At 38.8% G+C, this 26,762-nt stretch overlaps 1 protein-coding gene across 2 annotated transcripts in view; it reads right to left on the bottom strand.

Annotated features, from left to right (window-relative positions):
* The window catches only part of Pcsk5 (proprotein convertase subtilisin/kexin type 5), a 410,777-nt gene that overhangs the window by 220,630 nt on the left and 163,385 nt on the right, over nt 1-26,762 (bottom strand). For both annotated transcript variants that reach the window (XM_033757658.1, XM_019207714.1), the window contains exons 7-8: nt 24,880-25,052; nt 6,326-6,538 (exon numbers count right to left, since the gene is read on the bottom strand). In XM_033757658.1, the coding sequence (XP_033613549.1) occupies nt 6,326-6,538; nt 24,880-25,052 (386 nt within the window). The remainder of the gene's footprint in view (nt 1-6,325; nt 6,539-24,879; nt 25,053-26,762) is intronic.

The following is a 26,762-nucleotide window of genomic DNA, read 5'->3' as shown; positions in this document are numbered from 1 at the left end:
AGCAAGCCCCATAAGCAATTGATGCAAGAATTATGTGTGTTTGTTTAAAGTTACGGACAAACTTTGCAAGAAAGAAATTACAGTTCTATCAGCTAAAGAAATAGACAAGCTAAGTAACTTGCCAGAGAACACACAGCTGTCACAGGGTAGAAGGCATTAAACCCTGAAATACTCACAAAACAAAAAACTAAGTGTAGTCATTCCTAAGGACATAGGCAAGGGAGCGAGTACATCAACCACAATCAACAACAGCAACAATCAACAACAACAACAATCAATCGAAAGCAGTAGTGGCAGAACCAGCCAGGAATAGCAATTCTCCTTTATGCCACAGTTAAAATCAGAATTCTTCAGGAAGCCCTGAAACTTTCCCTTTTACTTTTCAGAACTTTCGAGAGAATGTGAATCGTACTTCCCAACACATCTGGACTCACTAGTCTTTTACTCATGAAAACATGACATTTTCTAAATCAAAAGGAGAAACAGAAATGAAGGAGAATCATTCACTGCAATGACTGCATTTGAAAAAGAAATTTGGTGGAGGGGAGGGTAGAAGGCAGAACGTCTCTGCCAAGCGAAGTATGTTGCTGCTTAGAAGCACTAAAGCAGCAAGAATTTCCTCTATGTGGAATCGGTCTATCATATCAACACTGAGATACACCACGAAGCAGGTTTGTTTTGGACACAAATAAATAAAATGACTGAGGAAAGGGGTAAGCAGAGCATATATTCTCCAAACCTTAGTTTGCAGAATCCCTCCCAGGAGGAATATGATAGACTCCACATGTACTCACTAAAACACATCACTTGTGGAAGAAAGTCAAAGACCGAACAAGTCCCGCAAGAAAGAGATAATTTAATGATGGGACTGACCGAAGAAGGAAGAGGGCTATGACTATGAAACAGAACTTGGGAGAAATTTGGAGAGGTATTGAGGGATTGTAGAAAACATCTTTAATGCTTTTATGCACTAAGGCCACATACAGCTACATGATGAAATAGGATTTTCATTAAATTTCTGGGCTAAACATACTCTGAAATATCATCTATCTTCCTGCAACCTACCAAAGAAAGCTGTTTCTCTGAAAGAAACAGACCACCTCCCGTTCTTCCTGTGGCTACATAAACAACCTGTAAAGCTTCCATTTTTTCAAGTGTCTGACCACCATCAGTGCAGGTAATATTTACTGAGCTCAGGCTCTGGAAAGGAGCAAAAAGCCTTCACCCTCAAGTATTTTCCACTGTAGCAGGAAAATCAGACAGTGAATAAGAAAATGTACAGGATGGTGTTACGCAGCTGAGTGAAGAGAGCAGCGGCCGATGGAGGAGAGTGCCTCTGCTTTAGGGAGGGTGATGAGGAAAATCCTCTCCCAGGTGAAATCTGAGAAGAGACATAAATAAAGCATTACCCGGTGGAAGAGTGTTCCTAAGAGAGGGGACTCTGCACATGGCAGCTCTGGTTTTTCACATAGTACAAAGGTGTAAGCTTGGGAGTTTGGTCCTCACATCGTGCTTTAGATTTTTACAAGAGTTGTGATTGTCTTAGGGAGTCTGATTATAAAGGCACAATGTCCAAAAAAAAGAGGATGAAGGCATCAAAAGCAGTGAACACCTAGATATCTGTTTTTTTAAACCACTTAAGAGGCTACAAAACAGGAAGAAAACTGTGCTCATTTCATATACACCTATACTGGATGTCCCAGAAGAGCATCAGAGACATGACGGCACAATGATTATAAGATGGGTGTGGGTTCCATCCTGACTGATTGGAATCCAGGCTGTACCATCAACTGGCTCTGCGTGAGTGTGTGTGTGTGTGTGTGTGTGTGTGTGTGTGTGTGTGTGTGTGAGATGCATTTGATGTGCCAGGCTCATATTAGAAGGAAAACTGGTATTTCTAGAAAAAAATGTGAGAGAAAGAAAAGATGAAAATAAAGTGTTTGTAGATGGGGAGGGGAGGAGGGGGTGAAGGGAGGGCAGAGGTAAGGGGAAAAAATGAGAATCAAGACTTGCCATGTAGAGGTACATGATCCGAACAATGAATGTAACTGTACTGTATCCCTAAAATGTACCAATAAACTCAATAAAATTAAAAAAAAAAGAAGGAAAACTGGTATTTCTGACATGTTAATAGAATCTAAATGTATTACATGTAAGATATGGAATGAGGTGCATACAATTATGTTAATAAAACACTGCATGTTGTGGCATTAACGTAACTAGTCCTTCTGGATGATTTCTACTTAGCTTAAAGAGCTAAGCTTAAAGGAGTTTCTCATCATTCTGTTCTTAATATTTAGGACTCTTCATTTGCTGGAAGAAGCCACGAGGTTACCTAGCCAGTGTGAATATATGAAAACATGAACGCAACACCACCGTCTACAGCAGTGCTGGCAATAATGGCAGGAAACCTAGGGACAGAGACCTTGCTACCTTTTGAAACCCAGGACCAGGTTTTCCTACTTGTAAACTATAAAAAGGCATTTTGCCCAAGACAAATAAAATATATTTAACAAAAGTGCTTTGCCAGAAGCAGAGAGGAGTTCTTTCCCCTCTCCTCAGGTCCTCAGTGTCTGTCTCGGTTCAAATCACAAAGGTGCTCTAGGAATGAAGAATGATAACCACGCTCTTCCGGAGAGGCCACAAATAACAGAAGGAAATGAATGGCTCAGGGAAGGCGGCCAGGTACAAAGGAAGACACTGCCTTTCGTGCAGCACTCAAGCACAGATGCCATTAACAGGAAGCGGGCATCACCAGGGGACCACAGGCGTCTAAGTTCAAAGCCTGGAGGAGGTGAGGTCCCAGGTGTGACACGGGATTATTTATCATCCTGATATGGAGAAGGAAAAGGGGTCAGCCAGACCATAAAAGGCTGATGCTGCTCCAGCTCCACTCATGTTCCAACTGTGAACATGCTCACAATCAAAGGGGCCTTCTTTACAGGGCGGGTGGAACAGACCCAAGTATTTTATAGGGCGGAAGGACAGAAGTGCAACAAGCACCTCTGCTAACAACAGCTGCAAAAATGACCAGCGGCCCCTCCTAGGATGCAGACGGCCACTGCTTTAATTATGAATGCTGCAGCCACTCATGGAGCAGTGCCTGTGGTTCAGGCATGCACACCCCCAGCACACCACTACCCTCAGTGTCTTATGTCTTCATGGAGACCTGAGGTCTTCCCCGTCATCCCCTCCATTTCACAGGAAATCTACACTCTGAGTGTCACTTAGCCTTGAAGATGGAGCCTAGTTGCAAACAGCTTCCAAATCGGGGATTCAGATAAAATAAGGGCATTTAAGAATTAGAGGAATAGCTGGGCGTGGTGGTGCACGCCTGTAATCGCAGCACTCGGGAGGCTGAGGCAGGAGGATCGCCTTGGCTCCATAGTGAGCTCTAGGTCAATCTCAACTACATAGGAAGACCGTGTCTCAGAAAAAAAAAAAAAATTAGAGGAAAAGGGGAAATGTGGAAATGAACAAGTTTGGAAGATTCTTGCTTTCTTAATTAATTACAGAATGATGTCTGCATGAAATTTTGCCTCCATGATAGAAATATTATAATCCAGAATCATCGTATTTGCTTTTAAATGGGAAGAACCCACATTCCCTAACTCATGGCCAATGTTCCTTGTACTGTATGACACTCATCAGGTCTGCATCATGAAATTCTTCATGAAAACTCGGGGATAAGTATTCTCCAGGATGATTCATTTGTCTGTCCATGGGAGAGATTCCTTAATGACAACCCTGTTATGAGGGAAACAGCAAATTACAAATCATAGAAAGGTGTGACAAAGGGCCCAGGAAAGTGAAGTCTTGCGGGTAAATCACAGCTCCTCTTCATGAAATTCCTAATGAGAAGGGTGAAGGCATCTCGAAAGCTCGTTATGGTCAGCTGGTGAGTCCTGTTATTCCCTGTGGTGTGGTCACCGTGGAGAGGGTAGCTGGGTTCCATAAATGCTTTCTTTAATAGAAGTTTATAGTCTAACGGGAAACGATATCAAAGAAGTGTGGCCCTGGTCCTCAATGAGAGAATACAGTTGGATATTTTCCCCTCAGATGAAGACCTAATGGGTATCACTCACCGAGGTGGACACTGACTAGAAATTACAGCACACAAGGTCTTTCTATTTAAAAGCCAAAGGGATTTTTCTGGATTAAAAGTTTTTATAATGACGGCAAATTTTCATGGGGATATTACTTTCCAGTTAAGAGAGCTTCCAAGCTTCCTCATCATTTCTGCGTTTGTCCTGTTCTGTTTCCTTGGTGTTTGGATTTGTGCTTATTGAGGAACGTTGGAGGTGCCAAATGATGGACCCACATGCATTTTTTTTTTTTTTTGGGACCACCAGGGATCAAACTCAGGTCCTTATGTTTGCGAGGCAGGTGCCAGAACCACTGAGCTAAATCCCCAGCCCCTTCCCATGCATTTTTAAATGTAGTCCTTGTGGAGGAGCTAGGGAAAGACAAGGACATGTATATAAACAAGGCAAATGTACTGAGTCAACGTACAAAGCGTAACTCTAAAAGGCAGTAAAAATAGCCGAGAAATCAAATATAAAAAGTACAAAATCACTAGTAGTCAAAGAGAAACTGAATGGTACAAAGCAAGAGCAGCAGAGTAGGTACAGGATTGGGTATCCCTTATCTGAATCACTTGGGACCAGATTTTACAGATTTCAGAATATGAGCACATACATAATAAGATATCTTGGAAACAGGAACTAATTTATGGTTCATTTATACTTTACACAGATAAAGATGATTTTAGACAATTTTTTTAAGAATTTTATATAAGTAATCCAGCCATGCGGTGTGAATTTTCCACGTGTGCGGTCATGTCAGTACTCAAAGAGTTTTGGATTTTGGAGCATTTCGGACTTGGAGATTAGCATTTTCTACCCGCAGTGTCCTGTCTTCCACCATGGAAACGCAAGATGCCCACCAGGAGTGACCCACACCTGTGAAGGGTGATGCCCACCCGCAGAGACCTGCACCCATGCGGCTCTGTAAGACCTAAAAGTGGGACTTGGTGAAATGCTAAGTGTGGTTCTGGCATCTCAGCTCCATGTTAGAAAGGTAAGTCCTGAGGCAGTTGACAAAATCCTGATCGTGAAAGGAGTACAGTGCAGAGATGTCGAAAATTTGGAATCAGTAGCACTGTACTGAGCACTCCAAAAGTCAGAGCTTCCCCAAACATCGGCAGGTTAGGCTCTGGGCTATGCACTTTTTGTTGACTTCTTCAGTATCTTAACAACATACACTGGTTAGGTTAAATACCCATCTTATACTCAAGGATTTTGAGACAGACAAGTTAAGTATTTTTCCAGATTTACCTAGTTAGTAAATAGCTATAGAGTGAAAGAAACTTGGGTAGACTAGGCCTGAAACCCAAACTCTTAAATCTTTGGCTGTTTGCCTGGAGTGCAGAGCAGGGGGACCTGGAACACTTCTGTAACTCTCGATCCAGCACACTGTGCTGTACTCTTGTTAAGTTTCAGTTTGAATGAAGCAAGTACAGTGGTCTCTCGGCTTTTGCAAAGGATTGGTTTCAGAAATCTTTTATGGATCTTAAAATCTGAGGATGTCCAAATCCCTTACAGAAAATAAAATAGCACAGTATTTTTATATAACCTATGAACATCCTCCTTTATAATCTAAGCCATATCTAGATTGCTTATAATACATAAAACCTTACAGATGCTATGTGCCTAGCTAAAATGCTGTACTATTTAGAAAATAGTGACAAAGAATAAAGTCTTTTTCTGAATATTTTCAATCTATGGTTAACCCGAGAACATTCTGAGTTTCTTTACACATTTTTGTTCTTCACACTAAACTAACTAGGGGCCAGGGATTTAGCTCAGCGATTCTACCTCCTGCCTCACAAGAGCAAGGTCCTGAGTTCAATACCCAGTACCAAAACAAACAAACACACTGAATTAACTGTACTTCGAAAATGAAGCACCAAAGCTAAGCCTAAAAGTTAGTGTTGGGGGGACTGGGCTAAGAGTTATAAGTTTCTTCAAATCTTATCTCAGCCACTTACTCTCAATGTAAATGTGGGTCAATCATTTGTCCTAAATAATACCAAAGCTTAGTTGTGTTTATGGTTATATGAAAGGCTGGAAAATAATGATGCAAACAAGCAATTTCAATGAATTAGTAAAAAATAGCAACATACAGAGACCTGTGCTGAACATCATCAGCTAATCTGACCTTTTTTTCATATATTACTTAACACATTATGTATCTGATGTTCTCACTTAGTATTTCAGAGTGAATATTACATAAACTGATTGTTAGATATGCAAACGTCACGTACTATTTTCTTATCATACGACTCTCCACTGCTGTAGGTGGTGGCCAGTGTAGACGAACACTCTTCGAGGTACCAAGGTTTCTTTCCGCTTTCTGCTGTGCTGCTGATAGAGATGGTGTAGATGCTATTTGTGTAACCATCACAGGAGCAGTGGTCTTTGCTCCTTCCGCCATTGCCAGACGCCCAGACAAACACAGAGCCGAGGCCTCTCCGTCCCTGTTCACAAACACAGAGAGCTAAATGATGGTGGGAAGAGACAAGAACCACAGGATCTAGATCAAGGGGAGACCAGAAGCAAAAAAGCAAAATCAAATATTTTGCAGGATATTATTTTAGCAATAAATATTCTGGATTTAGGCTGCTCTTGACAGGGATAAGAAAAATTGCTTTAATAAAAATAAAGTTGTCATAAAGTACCAAGAATAATGGTGCCATAATAATAAATAAGAAAAAAGTACCATAATAATGGTTAATATTTATGGACCAAGTGCAATTCTAAATACACAAATTGGATTGAATTCTTTCAATAACCCTGGGAGTTCAATGTTTGTTCCCAGCGTACAAATGAGAAACTGAAGCACAGAAGTTAAGCAATGCTCCTAAGGTCAGATAGCAGTAGATGACAGGGTCAACTTTGAATCCAGAGAGCAGAACTTCTTGATTGAATCCAATGCAATCATATATTACTGTTTTAAATCTTCATATTTACAGTGAAATGGGAGCTCTGATTTCCCCTCATTTTATATCTGAGGAGCACAAAGAATAGTGAGCTTATGGATCTATGCTGAATAGATTGTCAGTGAGCAGAATATTCAGTTCCAACTATACCATTCCTTCTAGAGCTTTGTCTTCTGCCTGGTAGGGACCCTGAGTACTGAAGCTACCATAAATGAGAAGATGTCAAGATGACAGATGTGTGGCCTTCCCTGGGTTAAACCAAAGTCACTAAGCTTCTTTATTTCAAAATGTATAAGAATCTTTTGTAAGTGAATGTTCAGTGTAAAATTCTAACAGTGGGATGCAGTCTAACACGATTTCCTCACATTTGACCACAGGTAACTTCTTCAATGAGATTCATTCACTTTTCCCTGCACGGTCAGGAGATGTAGTCACATTCTCAAAACTAAAGTTTGGTAGTTCAAAATAGAATAATTAAAAGTCTACTTCTTAAGGTCTTAAGGAATACAAGCAAAATAAAATACAGATGTATACAGTAAAGGAACTCTTTGGTTTTCTAAGATGATGTTTTCAGAAGACAGCAGAGAAGCCAGAATAAAGGGATTGGGGTGGGGGGATAGGTATAGCTAAATTCCCAAGAATTTTTTAAAAAATCATTTTAAAATTAGAAGACCTATTGGAGGAGCTCTAGGCCAAATCTGTCATTTTCTGTTTAGGATGTGAGAAGCACAGTTACATAGCTGGTGATGTCTGATCAGCTTTCTTCCTTCAAGGCCCCAATTTTCTGGTCACAGGTGGAGGGGAAAGTGTTTGAGACACTGTGTTGGAACTTTTGGAAAAAGAGATAATAAAGAACCTGGGGTATCCATAATGAACTCTCCTTGATCTTGAATCCTCAAGGAACGGAGTATTTATGACATGATTTCACTAAAGTGAGTACAGACTTCTTTTTGTCCTTCAACTTCAAAAAAATGCAATTTGAGCACACAGCAATGGTAAAAACTCATGAAAAGTGAGGGAGAATGAACTTTCAGTTCCTATTATTGTGAGAGCGCTGGGCCTGTTTCCCTTCACAATATTCAAGAGCTGCAGATAAGTTTGCGAAAGTCAGCGCACCCTCATACTAAGAGCGTCAGTCAGGGCTTCGCTCATCTCTAGCAGGAATTATATCTCACCTTGCTGTGGGCGATCAGAATGAGAAACAGTGGAGGCTGATTCCCATCCAGATCTCAGACACAGAAGGACAGGGCCAGAGAACAGAAAAATGTTCCAAGTCATCATCAACACATTCTCTTTATCACGCACCGAGGGGCTGCGTAACATGGTCATCACTTTGTCTTATCTGGACAGGTCAACAGAATACGTGAAATGATGCAAAAACTCACCTGGCTTGAAGACCGGCATAACAGAGATGATCGATTAAGAATCTCAAAGCAATGAAAAAGCACATGGGGGCCAATTGCATTTATTTATCTATGTGAAATGATGACTGTGGGCCCTATTTTTAAAATTCCAAGATTTTATTTCTATTTAAAAGATCTTTAAATAGTAATTTGACTTTAAAAAGCATTTAAGAAAACATTCTGAAAGTACTTTTATGCTCATGATGTAATTACAAATGCAATATACAAAACAATGAAGTATGGTCTTAGGTTTTGAAAAGTGTGTGTGTGTGTGTGTGTGTGTGTGTGTGGTGTGTGTGTTTGATATAGAAGAAAGGCCATGTGAGGACACAGTGAAAAGGTGTCTTTCTGTAAGCCAAGGACAAAATCTCACTAGGATTTGGCTCTTCTCTTCTCGTACCTTAATTTTGGACTTCCGGTCTCTAGACTTGTGAAGAAATAAGTCTCTGTTGCTTGAGCACCTAGGAGGCCTGAGCATACTAAAGCAGTGGTAGCTGACTAACACAGGGACTGAGGAGGACGGCACAATGACCAGCCCTTCCATAAGGCTCAGAATGCACGGAGGCTGCCAGCACCTATCCTCAAGCCGATCCAAGTTTAATACCCATGTATGCAGTTGATGATTAAAGTCTCACAAAGGCAGGCTACATATGTGGGCTGAAAATGCCAGAAAGACACTTTCCAAAAATCTATGGAGATAGAGTGAGACACAGATTGATTTACTAAAGATGCACAGGGTTCTTCTTTAGTGTGCAATACCCAGAAACCAAAACATAGGCGGTTAAAAAACTATCTGGACAGTTCTCCAAAATACAGAGTAATTTAAGAATTAGACCTTAATGTGGGGTGCAAGGTGAAAGGGGGAAAGACAGAGAATTTATAAAGAGAAAATATTGAGACACATTTTCCTGAAGTGCAGGAAACAATGACATTTCTAACTTGGTAAAACACTGTGATTGCAATGGTTATTTAAAGATGGCTTTGTACAGAAAAAAAAAATTCTCTTCTATTTAATTGAGTGCCAAGTTAAAAGTTAATAAATTTACGGTGAAATATATTGTCAAATCCATGCAGGATCCATTCAATTCAAACACAAAACAGTCTTCTTCATTATGTGTCTAAATATTCATGTGATTTTTCTTGTGTATGAGTAACAAAAACCAATTCATATTGCCCCATAAGCATCGTTAATGGATAAAAAGAAACTAAAGATACTTTGTGTGGGTGGGGAGGGCTTAGGGGGTCAGAAAAGTCCATTTTATGCTAGATTACCAAGTAAGTCATCCCCAACCCTAGCTAGGTTTTGAGAACTTTAGAGCATGATGGAATTAAACTTCTTTCTTTAACATGGTGTGATTATTTTTAGCCAATGACGCTAGACTTTATTTGGAATTTTAATACAAATTTCTTCCCTATTTTCTAGTAAGTGTTCTTACTAGTAAATTACTTAATAGTGTACTTACTAGTTCGTACAATGAATAAATGCTGGAGGCTTCTTGCAACATAAAAAGGAAAGACAAAGATAATAGTATGTGAGAATTTGACTATTAGTTAATTTAGAGCCATAGAAGCAAGGCAGGTGTTATACATAGATCTTCACAGATCAGGAACCTGAGGAACATTAAGTAACACTCTCTGTATCATTGAATTAGAACATAGTGGAGACAAGAGGAAAACTCCAAGATTTGAACCTATGTATCGAAATAGGGTATCTGTATGTATGGCAACATGAAGAGACAAAGTAAAACAACCTCAAAATGAGGAACTTCCATTTATCTGCGATATCTTCCCAGCATAGCCCGAATGCCCAACTGACCAAAGCCCTATACTGTCACTCTCCCCATCTTTTGTGACCTTCCTCCCTCCTGAGAAAAGAATACTGTTCTCTTGTAGCCCTATATGTATCTGATGGCTTTCTATTCTGTGTAGGGTACAAAGGGGGCTTCCAGGATAAGGGGAAAGGTCTCTAGAAACAATATCCACTGCTGACAACTCAGCAGCTGGGAGACAAAGAACTGTTCAGCTTTTTAAAGCCAAGGACATTTTGATTGGTAAAATAAATCTTATTTCTTCACAGAGCAGAGTTCATTGAAAGAAACAGGGCTATTTAGAAATATATGTAAGACAAAAAATAAAAGACAAAAACCAATCCACCCAAACTAAAACAAAATGAAAGCGTTTAACTGCTATTTTAGCATCCACATGACATTTGCCCTGGACTGCTAACATATATTGCTTCTTTATGAAATTTTAATAACTTCTTGAACCACGGTCCTCCATAAGGTAAATAATTAGCATGAACCATAAAGGTGACTTGGAAAGTTGGGGCCGGGGAAATAGTGGTGCTCACCTGTCTGACAAGTACAAGGTCCCGAGTTCAATACCCAGTCCAACCAAAACAAACAAGCAAATAAAAATAAAGCAAGCAAACAAATAGCCAGAAAGGAAATAGAGTTGGCAGTGGGACACAAAATGAGTAGATAACCATAACTCATAGCTTTAGAGGCTATACCAGTAGAACTTGGTGGAGAAAGCTTGCTTTGGGAGGCACAGAGAATGAATAATGACAGAGATGCAATAAAATATCTCTTGCTAAAGCTGAGATTTTTTTGCTTTAATCAGTCCATTTGAGTAAGTGGCTGAGGGTTGAGAAATTCATTCTATAAAATTGCATTAGGCCCAGGGAATAAATTGGGCCATCTCTCCCCTCCCCAAGGGTCTTGAATGAGATAGACACAAAATGTTTTTAAAGGATTAAAGAGATTTGGACTGTGAGAGTTAGGAATCTGGAGACTATGCACTGCTTTTGGCTCGCACAATCCTACATCAAGATTCTAAATTTTCAAGTCATAGCATTCTCACCCTAAAATTGAGGATTTAAAAGTTATTTTTTTGCAATCTACTCCACAGTTGGAATGTCCTCTGTAAAGAGTATATAGATTCACTTGATTATGCTCCAGCTCTCAGAATTTTTCATTTTTGTGTTATTGAAATAACTCAGGTAACTGGAGGAGCTACTTTACATTAAACCAAACAGTCAATAATGATAGTTTACTTCTCAGGTAATTTGAGTGTAGCCAATAGTTGAGCAGCATCATTTTTCCAAGCAAAAACCCCAAGATTAAAATGCTAACCAATGGAAAAGAACAGCTCTCCCAAGACGGTGTGCACAGTTGCCTGACAAACCCTCCACCAACATCTCCCACATTTCCTCAGAGCCTGCGCTGGCCTCAGTCTTTCTGTATCTGCTTTCATGAGCCAGCTGCCAAAGGTGCCCATAGGACTCTGCATTGGACTCAGGACAACTATCAAAACCTTCACACACTTACCCCTAAAAATTAATCCAGGGGAGCGGTGTCTCCATCTTTCCCATCCTATGCTACTTAGCCTGTCAAAGTATGGGAAACGAGAAAGACTGAAAATATGATTGAAATTATTATCTGCTTCTCCATGACAAAAATGCACTGACAGTGGAATAAAGACAGCTTTCATAAATAGTGACCCATTTTTTGCATCTCTTTCCACTGTTTCTCACGTGACACAATTTCACTTCCTCCCTATCCTAACTTAATCCATCTTCTCAGCTCCAGCCACACCACTGCACTGCATGATGACTTTCTGTGCATAGAATGGGTGTCACTAAGTCGAGTATGTGCAGTAATTTTTAATGTTCTTTAACTTTTTAATAATACACAGAACGTGTTAGGGGCAGTTATTAGCCACCGTATTAATTTACGTATGGAAGTAAAAATTACTTTCTGTGCTTCTTGAGCATATCAAATGCAGCCAATATCACTTTTAAAGGAATACGGGACCCACTAGTGATTATGAAATCAGCTGCTGGTGTCACTTGTACATCTGGGAAAATGATGATTTTTAATTTTTTTAATTTAAAGATTTGCAACTGAAAACTACAAACTGTTAAACACTTCTATGTACTCCACAGTTATAATCTTCTCAAGATAATTGTTCATGTTCCAGTCCATGAATGGGCAGCATGGTGCACTAATATCAGAGAGTCTATAGGTCTTAACTCAATTTTCAAAGTGAGCTGGGAGATGATAGTGAGCCATAGGGGCAAAGACTAGCATACAAAATAATTAACCAGGGCTGCAAATGCAGAACTTGCAACTCTCAAGTTCCTGGTAAACAAAGTTCTGGATTGGACAACAAAGCCCACCTCCCCACACAACTGCCCATTCACCAACTGGCTGGCTCCTAAGTTCTGCAGAGCATCCACTCATGTGGTAGACGCAGTCCTGTTTTGGGAGCTGTCCTTATGTCAAGGTTGACTCTGATGACACGCAGAACTAACACATCTCCTTGTCATCTATCACAGAAGTGCGCGACAGCATGGCATTTGGTTCCTGTCGACGTACTTCAACAGTATGGATTGTTTTTTATCTTGTTTATTTTTATATCATAACTAGAACAAGAGAATTAGTCTTTCCTGGAGAAAAGGTAGTAGGGTATCTATGAAGAAACAAAAACTGGGTGTGTTGACTACCAGAAATAAAAATGCATTCGGGCAAAGGATTTTATTTCTGTTAGATTTCCAATACGCCACGGACTTGACATTTTGGAATTGAATAAAATACTATAATTAGTATAATTAATTGAATAATACACTATAATTTTTTTCAGTGCTGGGGATTGAACCCAAGGCTTAATGCAAGCTAGGCAAATGCCATACCAAAGTTACAATCATTTTATTTTGAGACAGGGTCTCCGTGCGCTGTGCACGTTGGCCTTAAACTTGTAGTCCTATTGCTTTAGCACCTTGATTAGCTAGGATTACAGGTGTGCATCGCCACTTCCAGCTTTTGAATATTCTCAAAAGTTGGAAGGATAAAAGGTTCACTGAGTGAGCACATAATGTTCTACACGTGGAAAGTACAGAAGTGAAGTCAGGGAAGCTGTCAGAGGCAGGGCTGGGGCCAGAACATGCTCCATCTTGTCTCATGCAAGAGTGACTAGTACCGACAATGTTGCAGAAAGCACCTAACAATGTGATTTAGAAAAACATTGCTCAGTAATAGTGGACTAAAGAAAACTTTAAAAAACACAAACAACCTCTCCTTCTACTTTCTTACCCAAATCAACACAATTTCCCAATAATTTTAACATTTTGTCCACGACCCATTACTTCTGGCCAAGCCCTTGTTTTTCTGAGGTCTCTTCTTCCTCATCTGACTCACTGACATCATAAGAATTAATAAATATTTCTGGGCTGGGGATTTAGCTCAGTGGTTCTGCCACTTGCCTCACACAATGTCCCGAGTTGGATCCCCAGTACAAAAAAAAAGATACAATAAACATTTGAAAGATAGATATAGTTAACCTGATTTAAACATTACACAGTATATACATATGTTAAATCTGCACACATTATTTTTGTTTTTATGTATCAATTAAATACATTTAAACTTTTAAAAAATAGGCTTTATTCACTTTTGTCCAGTCTGCAGTCCTTTAAGTTTTGAGCCCTGTGCAAGTTGCTTTTCTTTGGTTTGGAGATGACTGACACCAGTTGGAAAGAGAAATATGTAGACTGGGGTTCTCAATATTCTCATTCTAAGCAGCTAGATAAGTACACATGTGTCACGTGCTCTCTGAGACAATCACAATTAGTAATTAACAGCACCAACACAGCTGTTCTGAGTATATTCGCCACTCCAGCACCATCTTATGTTTTGGAGAATAAAAACCATTTTCATACCTGCGAAAAGTTTCTACATCTTGGATCATCCCAAAGCAATAGCAAAACCAGACTTTAAGGAGAGAAAAGTTATTAAATTGAAAAGGACATTTCCAATATTAACATTAAGTGCCGAATTTGAAACTGCTCAGGAACATAGCATTATATATATTTTTGGGGGGTATGGGGATCGAACTCAGTCCTTGTGCTTGCGAGGCAGGCACTGGAACCCCTGAGCTAAATCCCCACCCCTTTAAATTTATATTGCAAGAGTAAAATTTGAAAAGTTCTTTTCATAGAGAATAACAATAATTATTATCAACAAGGGTATGAAAGGAATTTACCGTAAATGTTTGGAAAGGCAATTGGAAAGGAGGACAAAGGGACAGTCCAACAATAATGAAAAATTTAGATTTTTCTCAAAGTTAGCTCTGGATTATGGAATTCTCATTATGAACAGATTCCAACTGCCAGCTCAACTCTGAAAGAATAGTGAGTTGCCCCTCTCTGTTGCCCACCACGGGGCTTGAATGATGTTACAAGCCTCTACTATGGGAAACAGTAATTGTGACCTTACAAGGTCTAGCTCATGACATTTCTGAAATAGAAAAAATCACTTTCTACCCATAAGTTCAATACTGTCTTAAATGGGGGGGTGCCACACTTCCAAAAACATGGCAATTGTTTATCAGGCTAATATTTTCTTTTCGAGACTCTGGTCTTGAAAGACACTGGACTTTGGGGGTCCTTAAGGAAGCACCTAAGGTGGGCCTTCCTTGGAGGAGGATGAGCACTCCATAAGTGCAGTCTCATTTAGTCTTTGTAATGGCTCCACAAGGCCAGCATCATGGCAGCATTTTCTCAGGAAAAGAGAAGCACTGATCCTTAGTAACTTATGGTCAAACAAAGAGACAGTAACCAAACTGAACAACGCCAGTACTTCCCAGGGCATTGCCAGCCTCTTCCAAGGCTGAAGAAAAAGAGAACGTTAAGTTCAGAGTGTGTCAAATCCTTGCTGGATTAAGTTCAGAAGAGGTCTTTGTCACAGTGCCTCCTTCTGTGATCACAATTCATCTGACCATGCATATGGTCTACTCAGTATGAGCCTATATCACAAAGCAGTGTGGAGAGCACGGGTTCTAGACAGAGACAGACTCAAGTCTGACCCAGTCATGCTTCTTAATGGATAGTTACTTAATTTTGCTAAGACACAGTTTATAAATCTATACACTGCATATTCCTATAAGGCTTGTTCTAATGCCTAACTCTACTGGCCACCAGAGTTACAAGCAAAGTAAGTGTTCACACCTGAGCATGGGGGCACACAAACGTAATCCTAGTAGTGAGGAGACTGAGGCAGGAGGATTATATGTTCCAGGCCAGTCTGTGCTACAGAGAGGCCAAAAAATAAAAGGAAAGAAAGGAAGGAAGGAAAGAAAGAAAGAAAGAAAGAAAGAAAGAAAGAAAGAAAAGAAAAGAAAAGAAAAGAAAAGAAAAGAAAAGAAAAGAAAAGAAAAGAAAAGAAAAGAAAAGAAAAGAAAAGAAAAGAAAAGAAAAGAAAAGAAAAGAAAAGAAAAGAAAAGAAAAGAAAAGAAAAGAAAAGAAAAGAAAAGAAAAGAAAAGAAAAGAAAAGAAAAGAAAAGAAAAGAAAAGAAAAGAAAAGAAAAGAAAAGAAAAGAAAAGAAAAGAAAAGAAAAAAGAAAGAAAGAAAGAAAGAAAATTTATAAGCCTGAATATTAGGTTTGGTTCTATTCACCAAACATGATAAGGAATGAATGCACAGACTAAGCAGACTAAGTTCTATTGCTGTAGATGACATATGTACTTTCAAATCATTCGATATAGTCAGCTCAGCTCAATTTATCCCTGTGTGACCTTTCTTTCCTGATGACTGCCCTATTTTGTTGAAGGAAATGGATCTGTCTGCTCTCTTCATCAGTTTTCTCCAATCTATGTTTAGAATCATGGGAACTCAGGATTGGAATAAATCATAACAGGAACAGCCAAAGTATAGTGGAACTGCTGGTGTGATTGATAGTTAGAGCATCACTGTCAAATTGAGTGGCATGGGTGCTGTCTGTTTGTAAGGTACATTTCTGCGTGTGTCTGGGTGGGTCATGGAGGCATGACCTTGGTACTACATATGGTCCTTCATCTCTTTCTCTCAAGCTCTGTTTCCTGGCTACTATGAACAAAGTAGCTCTGCTCCACCACACCCTTCTACCATGATATTTCTGCCTTGGAGCCAGCTGACCATGGACTGAATCCTTTGAAAACATGAGCCACATTAAACCTCTCTTCCTTCAAGTTGTGGGTGTTGGGTATGGTGTTCCAGAGATGGCAAAGTTGACTAATGTACCTAGGGAATTCACTCACTCTCCAGCTAACCTACTAATCACTACAACTGGGAAAAAAAAAACCAAACAAAACAAAACAAGAGAAGACTGTTAGTAATATCTGGCTAATCCAGGGGTAGAATGGTCTAACAGAGAGACTTAGGATAGGATTTATAAAAGTTAATTTAATTTCCCACAGAGTTACTGATGAATCTCCAAATCTGAAAACAAATTTTTTATACCTACTTGAAATTTGCACAAACACAGGACTAGAAAAAACTTGTGCCACTGCCCATAAAAATGCATAATTCACATTATGCATAATTCATAATTCACATTAATTTAGTAATCTAAGTCAGATAACTTTGTGGCAGATATAGAATGTGAAATTAAATACACATACAAATATATTTATTTATGAAAGACACATTTTTTAATTTCCAACATAGAAGACATTATATTGGGATTAATTGGCAAGTCACTTGTTAGCTTTATTAAAGTACTAAATATATAAAGTTTAGCCAAGATTTAACTATATTCTGATGGAAGGCTATTAAAACAAATACCAGCTAAAGTAAATTCCGTTAAGTGGAACCACTTTTAAGCTTCCTCGCCTATCTCTGCCTACTCATATAGGTCACTCCAAAGATTTGCAACATTTACTAAGTAACTTAACAGTAACCTGTCATTCATTAAAATGCAAATTGGTTCCAAGGCTGACACAGCTGGGGCACATATCAAATTTAAAGCATATCCCTCTTGGACGGGGTCAGTTAATTTTATAACCATTATTGTCACTGTTTTTACTATACAAGTTCATTATGCCTCTTCCTTCGTGGTAAACATATACCTTTAATTTGAATGTGGAGAAATGTGTGCACATGTAGCATATGACTACAAAGAAATCTTGTGCTTCAGCAAATACTCGCAATATTCAAGTTGATTTTCACAACTGTCGCACTGAAAAGGCAACTGACGCTAGGAAGGTGAAATAATAACCCGGGAAATCCTAAGAGATTCAATAGCCAGAAATGTGCAGTAAATGCCCATCACATATTGCCGCTCCCATCTGAATTCCTAAGTACAATAATGTGAGGCTGGGATGCAGACCATGGTGCCAACCGGGATATTGAAGGCCAATGACTCTGATTCCACTGACTTTTCTTCCTGATCCTCAACATTGGCTCTGTTCTGTTATGAATTCCTTCAATTACTTATTGATATTTCCAAAAACAAACTCTAAGTCAGACTTAAAAGTACATATATATATATATAATTCTGTAAGTTGTGCTCCTAAAATGTCTACAATGAACTGCATGAGTTTTGCAGAAAAAAAGAGACAAATATAAGTGCCAAACCAATGCTTGGCATATACTGAGTGTTTAAGAACTATTTTTCTGATTTCCTCATAAAATAATAAGGGACGTACTCGTAACCATAATATAGCCTTTTCTGAAAATATTCTGAATACTTCTGAAAATATTTTCTAAAAATATTCAATTTCAAGGTTTTACTATTTTTCTGAAGAATCTTATAAAAAATGCACTTGCCAGGAAATTATGATATGCTGTCAAGTGTAAGACAATGCCTGATGAGCATCAACTGTACCAAGTCTTATTCATTCCTAATAATCCAAACTCAGGGAAAAGATGGTTCCAAGGCAACAAGACCACACTACTGTAAGTGCTGCTGCTGTGTGCTGTTTATTCAGCTCTCATCTATAGACTCTGGGAGCTGGAGAGACTTGGCGGGGGTCACCCATCCTCTGGAACAGTCCTTCACCCTTACATGGTGAGCTAGCTCTCCTAAGACATGGGCTAAGAGTTTATGCACTTCCCTTTCTGCTCAGCAAAGCGTCTGGCTTTATTACAGCCATGCAGTGAATGTCTCTGGAATGCAAGCAGGAGCAGATGAAGGGCAGAGGGCCTTAGCTCCTTATTCTGAAATCGCCAAGCCCAGAGTCACCTACCTCTATCTGAAGCACTGTTAAATAACTCACCTGTTTTATAAAATCCTTTTCCTATTTAGGGCTGACTGGGAAAATGAAGCCCAGAACGTCCCCTGAAGGAACTCTGGGCCCAGGGGTCAGGCCATGGCCTCAGGACAGTGAGAGGAACCACGTCTGTGCGAACCAGAAGAATTTTAAACTGTTCCTTTTTAAAATGTCATACAAAAATCTCAATTCTGAGACCCCTGGCAAATTTTGAAGAGACCCTGAGTGCCCTGCTTCAAAGCCTGGAATATTCCTGTCAGTCAAAGGCAATAGTGATGATGTTTAAAGGAAAAAAGTAGAAAAGATTTGCATATAAAAATACGTTGCAGTGTTCACACAAGTCAAAGTAGAAACTTAAACTGGGAGTTTTGAGGAAGTCTGTGTGAGAGATGGTGGTTCTGCTTATCATGCACAGAGGGCAGATTTCATAGACTTTTAGGGAACAGTACAAACAAGACATGCTAGGTACCAGGAAGAAGAAAGGGAGAAAAATACGATAGCTTTTCAGAAGCAGATCAAGCGAGTGGGGTATGACCAACAGTAAAGAAGATATATACATGATGGTAAAAACAATTTACCATTTGAATTATTTCTGGTTCTACTGTTCTGACTCTAAAGGTCTAATAATGCATTTAGTGAAATTTTCATGAAATTGCTCCACATAATCTAAAATGAGATTAAAATTAACAGTAATTTTAAAAAGTCATAAAAAGAAAAGCTTCCATATGGTTAAAGTTGAGAACACTGATTAAATAAAGTTAAACAACTGCGGGACTACTCAGAGCTTTTGCTATGCTTTTACATGTCCCAAGGACCTGTATAATATGTAGTGTTTCTAAAGTATACTTCACAGCAAAATCCCTTTACCACTCCATTTTTAAAAGCATTTTATTAAATTAGTGGTTTTTGGAAAACACTTTAGAAAATGTTTTCTTAGTATTCTCTCTCATTTACATAGACTATTAATTAGTAATAGTCTGAATATCACATAATTCTTTTCCAGAAGGGTCATTCGGCAATACCAAATTGATTAAAGCCAGATATGTGGAAAAATCAAGATATTTATGTTACTTTAGATGATTAATGAGTATATTATGTCTATTACCCTTTCCCATTTTCAGTGGGGTCAAGAATTAAGATTCATAACAGGGATTTTACGATGTTCCAGGCACTGTGCTGAGTATTTTGTAGGCACTAATCATGTGATCCTTACAATGCCCCTTTATGTTAATGCTTAGCAAGTAGCTGCATTTTATGGAGAAGCAAACTGATCCTTGGAGATGTTAACCTAAATGAGGAAGAAAGCACTAGAAGTCACATTTCAGAACCAGAGAGTCCGAATCCAGAGTATAGGCATTTTAACCACCATACTGCAACATGTATATTAATAGTTCAGTTCCAGAATATAAAGCAAAAGCAACGCAAGCGTTAACTTTGAGAAAATTAACTGAGTACACGGAACAAATTGGCATAGGTATCACTTAGATATGCCTTGAGTCATTCCATCTTTCTTCCCTAAACACCAGTTGATAATCAGATACTGTTCTGGGTACCTGGGATCCAAGAAGAACAAGCAGTCAGACTCTGTATATTTTTGGAAAAAATAATCAATAAGGTGAGCACATATAATAAGCATAAGGAGGAATAACAACCGTAGGAAAACAAAGGGCTCTGAAGTGTTGCAGTATGTGTGTTGTCTTGTGTGCAGGAAGAACCAGGTAGGCCTGTGTATTAGAACAGGTCAGGTGAGAGCTCAAACGCAAGCACGGGGTCTTACATGGGGAGTCACTATGACCATGATCAGAACGCTGCACAGGAGAACTGAGTTCTTTGGCAACTGCTTCAAGCAATCATAAAAAAAAAAAAAGAGCTGTTAAGAGGGCAAGTGGGAAAATGGCTTCAAAGAATGTGATTCTAAAAGGAAAAAGAGAAATACGACAGTAATAGGAAGGCAATATAAGATGAGAGAGATTCTTTACCAGTTCTTTTAAGATACAAGAACTAATCATATGGAAGAATTCTGTTAATTGATAACAGAATCGAAACGGAAATTTTGATGGTAAGAGAAAAACTTAATTGAAATGACAAGTGTTTTGATGGGATAAACAGAAATGGGGTCCAATAACCAAACGGAAAGGTGGCCGTAGGTAGAAAATGAACAATAAATTGACCACAGAAACAGAAGACAAGCCACAGCATGTGGTCCAGATAAACAGAGGAGTCAAAACAGAGGAGTGAAAAAAAAAAAAAGAAGCCACACCATGTAACAGAGCTAACTTGTTTTCTTTGAGGTCACATGCTGACTTCTTTTTAGCTATGCTTGATTTTTTTCCTTATCTATAAAGACGGAGAGAATAGAAACTATGACATTATTGTACAAATTAAAAATAAATCACTGATTTTTAAAGCTTCGAGTGACTATAGCGTCCAAATGGTAAATATTGTTTATGGTGCTACTGTTATATTATCATTAATTAAGTGTAGCCCAAATTATGTGATTTGAACACTTGAATTTAATTTACTACCTCCTTGGCATCAAATAAAATGCAATCCCTGGGAGAAAGAGCAAGTTGTCGACTGCAATCTGCTTTGTTTAACATAGTTTCCCAAATGCAATTTTGGCACATTAATCCTAAAGGGGCCACAAATTGAATCAATTCTGATTTCGTTAAAGTCTAAGAAAGCAGTGTTACATTCTATCGAGCCAAATGCTTATCTTGTAGCAAACAAATAGAGAGCATTTTGAAATGCAATATTTGCTACATTTTTTGATTAGCAAGCAGAAGGAATGGATGCCATCGATACCTGGACTCCCAGAGCGAAACTATTTATTTCCTCAGTGAAAATCTCTCTTGATACCTGGGCTTCTCCCTCTGGCTGCCTGATCTCTTTGGTGGTCTTGACACAGCTGCCACCCTGGCTTATCTCTCCTGGTTCACTTCAGTCTTTCACTTTTGCCTCCTTACTCCTTACCCCGCATATTGTTCGCTCTCTGCACAGCAGCGATTGAAAGAATTGTACATCAGGTCAGGACACTACTGTGTTTAAAACCATTTTATTCTGTAAGGAATAAATGCACCTCCTCTATGGTTTAGAAAACCATGCTGAGATGGCCACTGCCCACTCCTGCGACCCATCTCTTCCTGCTCCTTCTATTAATTTTGCTCCCTACGTGCAGGTTGGCACTCTGTCCTAGGAATATTCCAGTCTTTCCCTAGACAGCATTCTTTGACCTTCCTCTTCCTCCTTCATGGAACATTCCTCCTCCAGTTCACCTGAATGGCTCAGGATCATCTCATGCGTCTCCGTTCAATTATCAGCACCTCCCTTAAAGCAACTCCACAAGCACCAGTTTTATTTCATTCATTCATTACACTTATCCTCAGCTGAAATCACTCTGATGGTTTCTCTATTTATTTGTTTTCTGATGTTTCTGGAGTGGGGTGTCTTTTATGAACTACACGTAAAACTTCGTGTCTTCTTCACCCTTTTATCTGGAGTGAATAGAAACTGGGAGTTCACTGAATTTAAAAGGGGAATAAATAAGCTCTGACTGCTGAAATTTGGCAGATGACAGTTAAACCTCAACAGACCAGAGTGACTTCCACCATCCCGTAAGTTTCCTTCCTAATAGAAGGAATTTTTTAAATTATTGTTTTTGTTATTTATTGTTTTATTTATTCCTCCATCCCTTAAATCACTCAGCCAACTTACCACTTATTTATTACCCTAAAATCTAACTTTGCATAAAGTACTTACCCAATTATTTTCTATATATTTGACAATGTGTATTATGTGCAGAAATAAATCAGAATGATCTCAAAGAATATAAATTGCACTGTCTCACTTAATGCCTGATTCCAGAATAGTACAAGATTCTATATTCCTGGAAAAGACTATCTAATTCTCTGCCTAACAATAATAAATTATATATTCATAGATATTGAGAGAAACATCTTTTGGGGAAATATAAACTGAATTCATGACCACAAACATGGATAACTGAAATAAATTCCAAGACCAAGGGTTGTCAGAGTAAAGTGGAAGATGCTTTTGCAAGGGAAAAGTACAATTAAAGGTACATAGGACAGAGGGAGGAAAAAAGTAAAAGACATCACCAAGTTCAGAAAAATCTGCCCAGAATCTGGGCTTCTACACATTAGCACCAATTTATACCAGGAGATAACTCAATGGATTCATCTAGAACTCCTGATTTAGAAGAGAAGGGTAGGGAACTGAAAACATGGCGAAAGGTTTTTTGAAAAGATGTGATCATTTTTCTGAAAATACCGCTTTTATTGAGCATTCATTATATTTCAGGTATTACATTAATTCCTTTACATGCATTTCATCTCAGTGAGCACTATTTATTATTTCCCCACTTTAGATAAGAACAGGAAAGCAGAGGAGGAATTTGAGCCATACAAGGTCAGAGAAAAGTAAATGACAGATGCTGACCTTGACGGTAGCCTAATGTGAAAGCCTCTGTGAACTGAACGCACGGAAATGATGACCAGTTGATCTTAATCCACTTCAGTGGATCCCCACTGCTTTCCCATGTTTAGATGACCAGTGCTAAGAGCCAGAAAATAAATTGCTGTTTTAAAGAGTTATTTCTGTAGTTACTAATCCCACTGTAAAAGTTAATGGCTCATTTTCAAGCCAAATATTTTTCTTTCAATTAAAACTGGAAAGATGCTCAATGAAATGTCAGATAAATGAGTCCCTCCTTATTGCCTCTCATGCTAGGGATCGAATTTGGGACCTCATGCATGCTAAGTATGTGTTCTATCACTGAGATACACCCTCAGGCTCTAAATTACAGTATCGCTAAGCTCCAAAATCCCTGGAATGATGCCCATGGGATATCATTAGTTAAAAAAAGCAAAGAGTAGCGGCATAATATGATCCCAGTTGATATGCTAATATTTGGAAGCGTGTGGAAAAATAGTTTTCACTCTTAGCAAGGCCTAACTAGGCAGGTGGAGAACTCTATCATAATACCATCTTCATACATCTTTGTGTATGTTCCATCACAATAAGCATAGCTTAATTTTGTAATCAATAATGAGTACAGAGTAATTTTTCCTCATCATTTATTTCTAAATATGGTCTTCCTATGTGTTTTAATAGTTTTTCTCACATGATCTTATTTCTAATCTTAGCTGTTGTTTTTTAACTCTTCTTTCAACCAAATTTACTTTACACATCAATATTCCAGTTAAGATTTCCACTGAATGACAAATTCTCTAGCAAAAATAAATTGAGGAACTTTTGGTTTGTGATGCCTGATTCAGTTCTGTTAGTCTGTTAGTAAAACTAGCTACTGGATATGGGGCGTCCTTCACATGTCCATGTGTAAGCATAAGGCTGTGTGTGTTATCAACACACATATTTCTATATCAATGAGAAATTTCAGATTGCTCTATCATAAGTGTTGTACACACCACTTGAAGATGAAATATGAACTAGGATTAGTTTACTTAACTAACTTGAATGGCCAGTCTATTACTGGCATAGGGACCAGAAGTAGTAATTTGTAGTCCGTAGCTTTAATAATGAAATCACCAGATTATTGGTTTTAAGGCACTTTGTAAGGAAAGTTGTAGGTCACTTCAAACATTATCCTACAATGTAGAGGGCTCTGATGTAGCTGAAAACTGAAGGAGCTAGCAAAATGAATGTCCTCACTAAACCTAAACTATTACTTGGCTAGGAAGTGACCACCAAACAAGCATATACAGATATTCCTTGCTTAACAACACACCTGTTAATGACTTTTCAGACTTACACCCATCTTTGTACAGTTACGGACATCTTGTGTATAGAGCATCAGTGTCTTTTGCGTACAGTACATCTTGGTTATATAGTAGTGTCATTTTTGCCAAGAGTACTGTATAATAAAGTACTGTAGTTTTATGTTCTGGTATACACTACAGTATGGCATGTAAGAGTTATACAAATAAGAGCAAAGTCATCAAGGTAGAGTTTTCTTTGACCGTTTCTACCTACCTACTCAGGGAGACTGGGAGCCAGCAGAAAAAATACTGTACTAGGATAGAGGGGAGACTAGGGAAGGGATGATAAAGGAAAGGGTATCACGGAGTGGAGCGTGTTCATAAGTCCAATCTCACAGCCCAAGAATTTGCTGTTCCAAATGCAAGACTGATACATATTAATTTACACAGCTCCTTTCAGTGAACGCAAGCATCTAAATACACTTCTGTTCTTGTCGGAGGAACAGTTCCTCCTCATCAGTTCCTGGTTCATTGGTAGAACAGAGACAACTCACAATGCCAAATGTCCGCCATCCCTTTCCATCAGCGTGTCTGCTGGCTCGGCCCACCAGCCCCCCGCATTCCTCCACCCTGGAGGATGGGATGGATGCCCGCTCATGCTTTATCGGAGAATCATCACCTCAGATAAGGCTTGGTGCTGTTCAAACCTACCATTCTAACACCATTTTCAAAAGCTTGCCGGGTGAGAGGAGCTGGTCCGTCCACAGTCTTGCCGTCATCATCCGGGCCCCAACTGGCACTGTATATGTGCACGTGCTGGGGGTTGAAGCTGACTGACTTCGCTTCCACCATGTCCGTGACATCTCCGTCCAGCATTCTCACACCTGCGAGACAGACAGGAGGGTGAGCTCAGTACAGAACTGTCACTATCCGACATCCAAGAAACCACACTATTGGGCTTTGGGGGTAAAAAATGTTGGTTTTTTGGGGGTACCAGGGACTGAACTCAGGACTTTGCACTTACAAGGCAGGTGCAGTGCCACTGAGCTAAATCCCCAACCCCTAGAAAATGTATTTTTAATCAATACTTCGGAAAGAACATTTTCTCCCTGAAAGGATAATGTGCAATTTTCAGAAGATGTCTTAGGGAGCAAAGTTACATTGCATGTAAAAGGAGAAAAGCTTTCTAAAAATCTTCTTTATCCATTTTTTTTCCTCCAAGCTTCTAATTCCTACAGTGATTGCCATAATCATCCCTTCTCATCTCTTCCTAACTTCTACTGGATAGGAAGATCCTCAAGCAATCTGCGTTCCCTAAGTTTCATTCCAGTAAACAACTGGTGCTCAGAGTTGGTATAAAGTAGTCTAGCTTCCGCAGTCTTGTAAATTTGGGAAAACTGCCAAGTTAGGTTGGTCCTATTTTCTTTATATCTAGTATCATCCCCTAATCTGAAGATTGATGGAAACAATATATTTATTTTTTGTGAAGTTATTTATAAATCAAATAATAAATGGGAATGCATTTAACACTTCAAAAAATTCCAAAGGATTTCAGCAATGTTTAGCCATTAATCTTCATTTAAGTAGCTTCCTACAAGACAGAAATTATTAACTCTAAAGTGGACACTAAGACACTTAGAAATGAATTATATGCTGAGCCACACAGTACTCTCCAAGGCCAAGGAGGGAAGATCACAAGTTCGAGCCTAGTCAAGGCATTTAGCAAGAACTTGTCTGAAAATTTTAAAAAGGGGCTGAGGATGTAGCTCCATGCAGGTACCCTGTGTTCAGTCCCACAGTACCCTAAGAAAGAAAGGTTATGAGAGATAGAGATCGGGGGGCACCAAATGCCAGGCTTTCCTTTTTCCCTTCTATTTTGGAGACTCACAATAACAAACTATTTAATCGTAAGGTAAACATACCTGGGCTGAAGCTAAATATCATTACTGAAATATTATGTCTTTCCAGGGCAAACTTACTCTTTACTAAAATCTTGCTGTGTCAGTAAGATTTCAAGTGTTCATTGGTTATCAATAAGCAGAAATTAAAGAGTAAGACCTCATATCAGGCAGTCGTACTATACGTAACTATAAATCTAGCTCCTTTCTATTACCTATCATTGATTTGGCTCTTTATAATTTGGGTTTCTTTTTTGCGGCTTTTTAAAGAACTTTAACTTTTAACTATCAAATTCGCAAAGGGTAAGAAGTGAGTGTGTCTGTATCAAAATTTTCAGTAACAAATTTTGCCTCCATTTTGTCATCTAAAAGCTTTTTGAATTTTTAAAATTGCATGACAGAGATCACTTTTCATCTTTTAATATGTTTAACAACAATTAAAAAAGTAAATAAGCCCTTACGACATTCAGCTAACATTGAATTTTCCCCAAATATCGTATCCTAAAGATGGTGCATGTGGTTGTTATGTCTCCTATGTCTTCCTCCAGACTTCTGTACTTGTTGTTGTTGTTGTTGTTTGTTTTGGTTTTCTGAGACAGGGCCTCACTGTGTAGTTGAGCCTGACCTGGAACTCACTATGTAGCCCAGGCTGGTCTCAAATTCACAGAGATTAGACTTCTGGGTTTTCTCTACATA

The sequence above is a fragment of the Fukomys damarensis genome, unplaced genomic scaffold (genome assembly GCF_012274545.1).
Source record: "Fukomys damarensis isolate Sample0158 unplaced genomic scaffold, DMR_v1.0_HiC HiC_scaffold_31, whole genome shotgun sequence".
In the NCBI taxonomy this organism is placed as follows: domain Eukaryota; kingdom Metazoa; phylum Chordata; class Mammalia; order Rodentia; family Bathyergidae; genus Fukomys; species Fukomys damarensis.
This window is presented reverse-complemented; position numbering and strand designations above follow the sequence as displayed.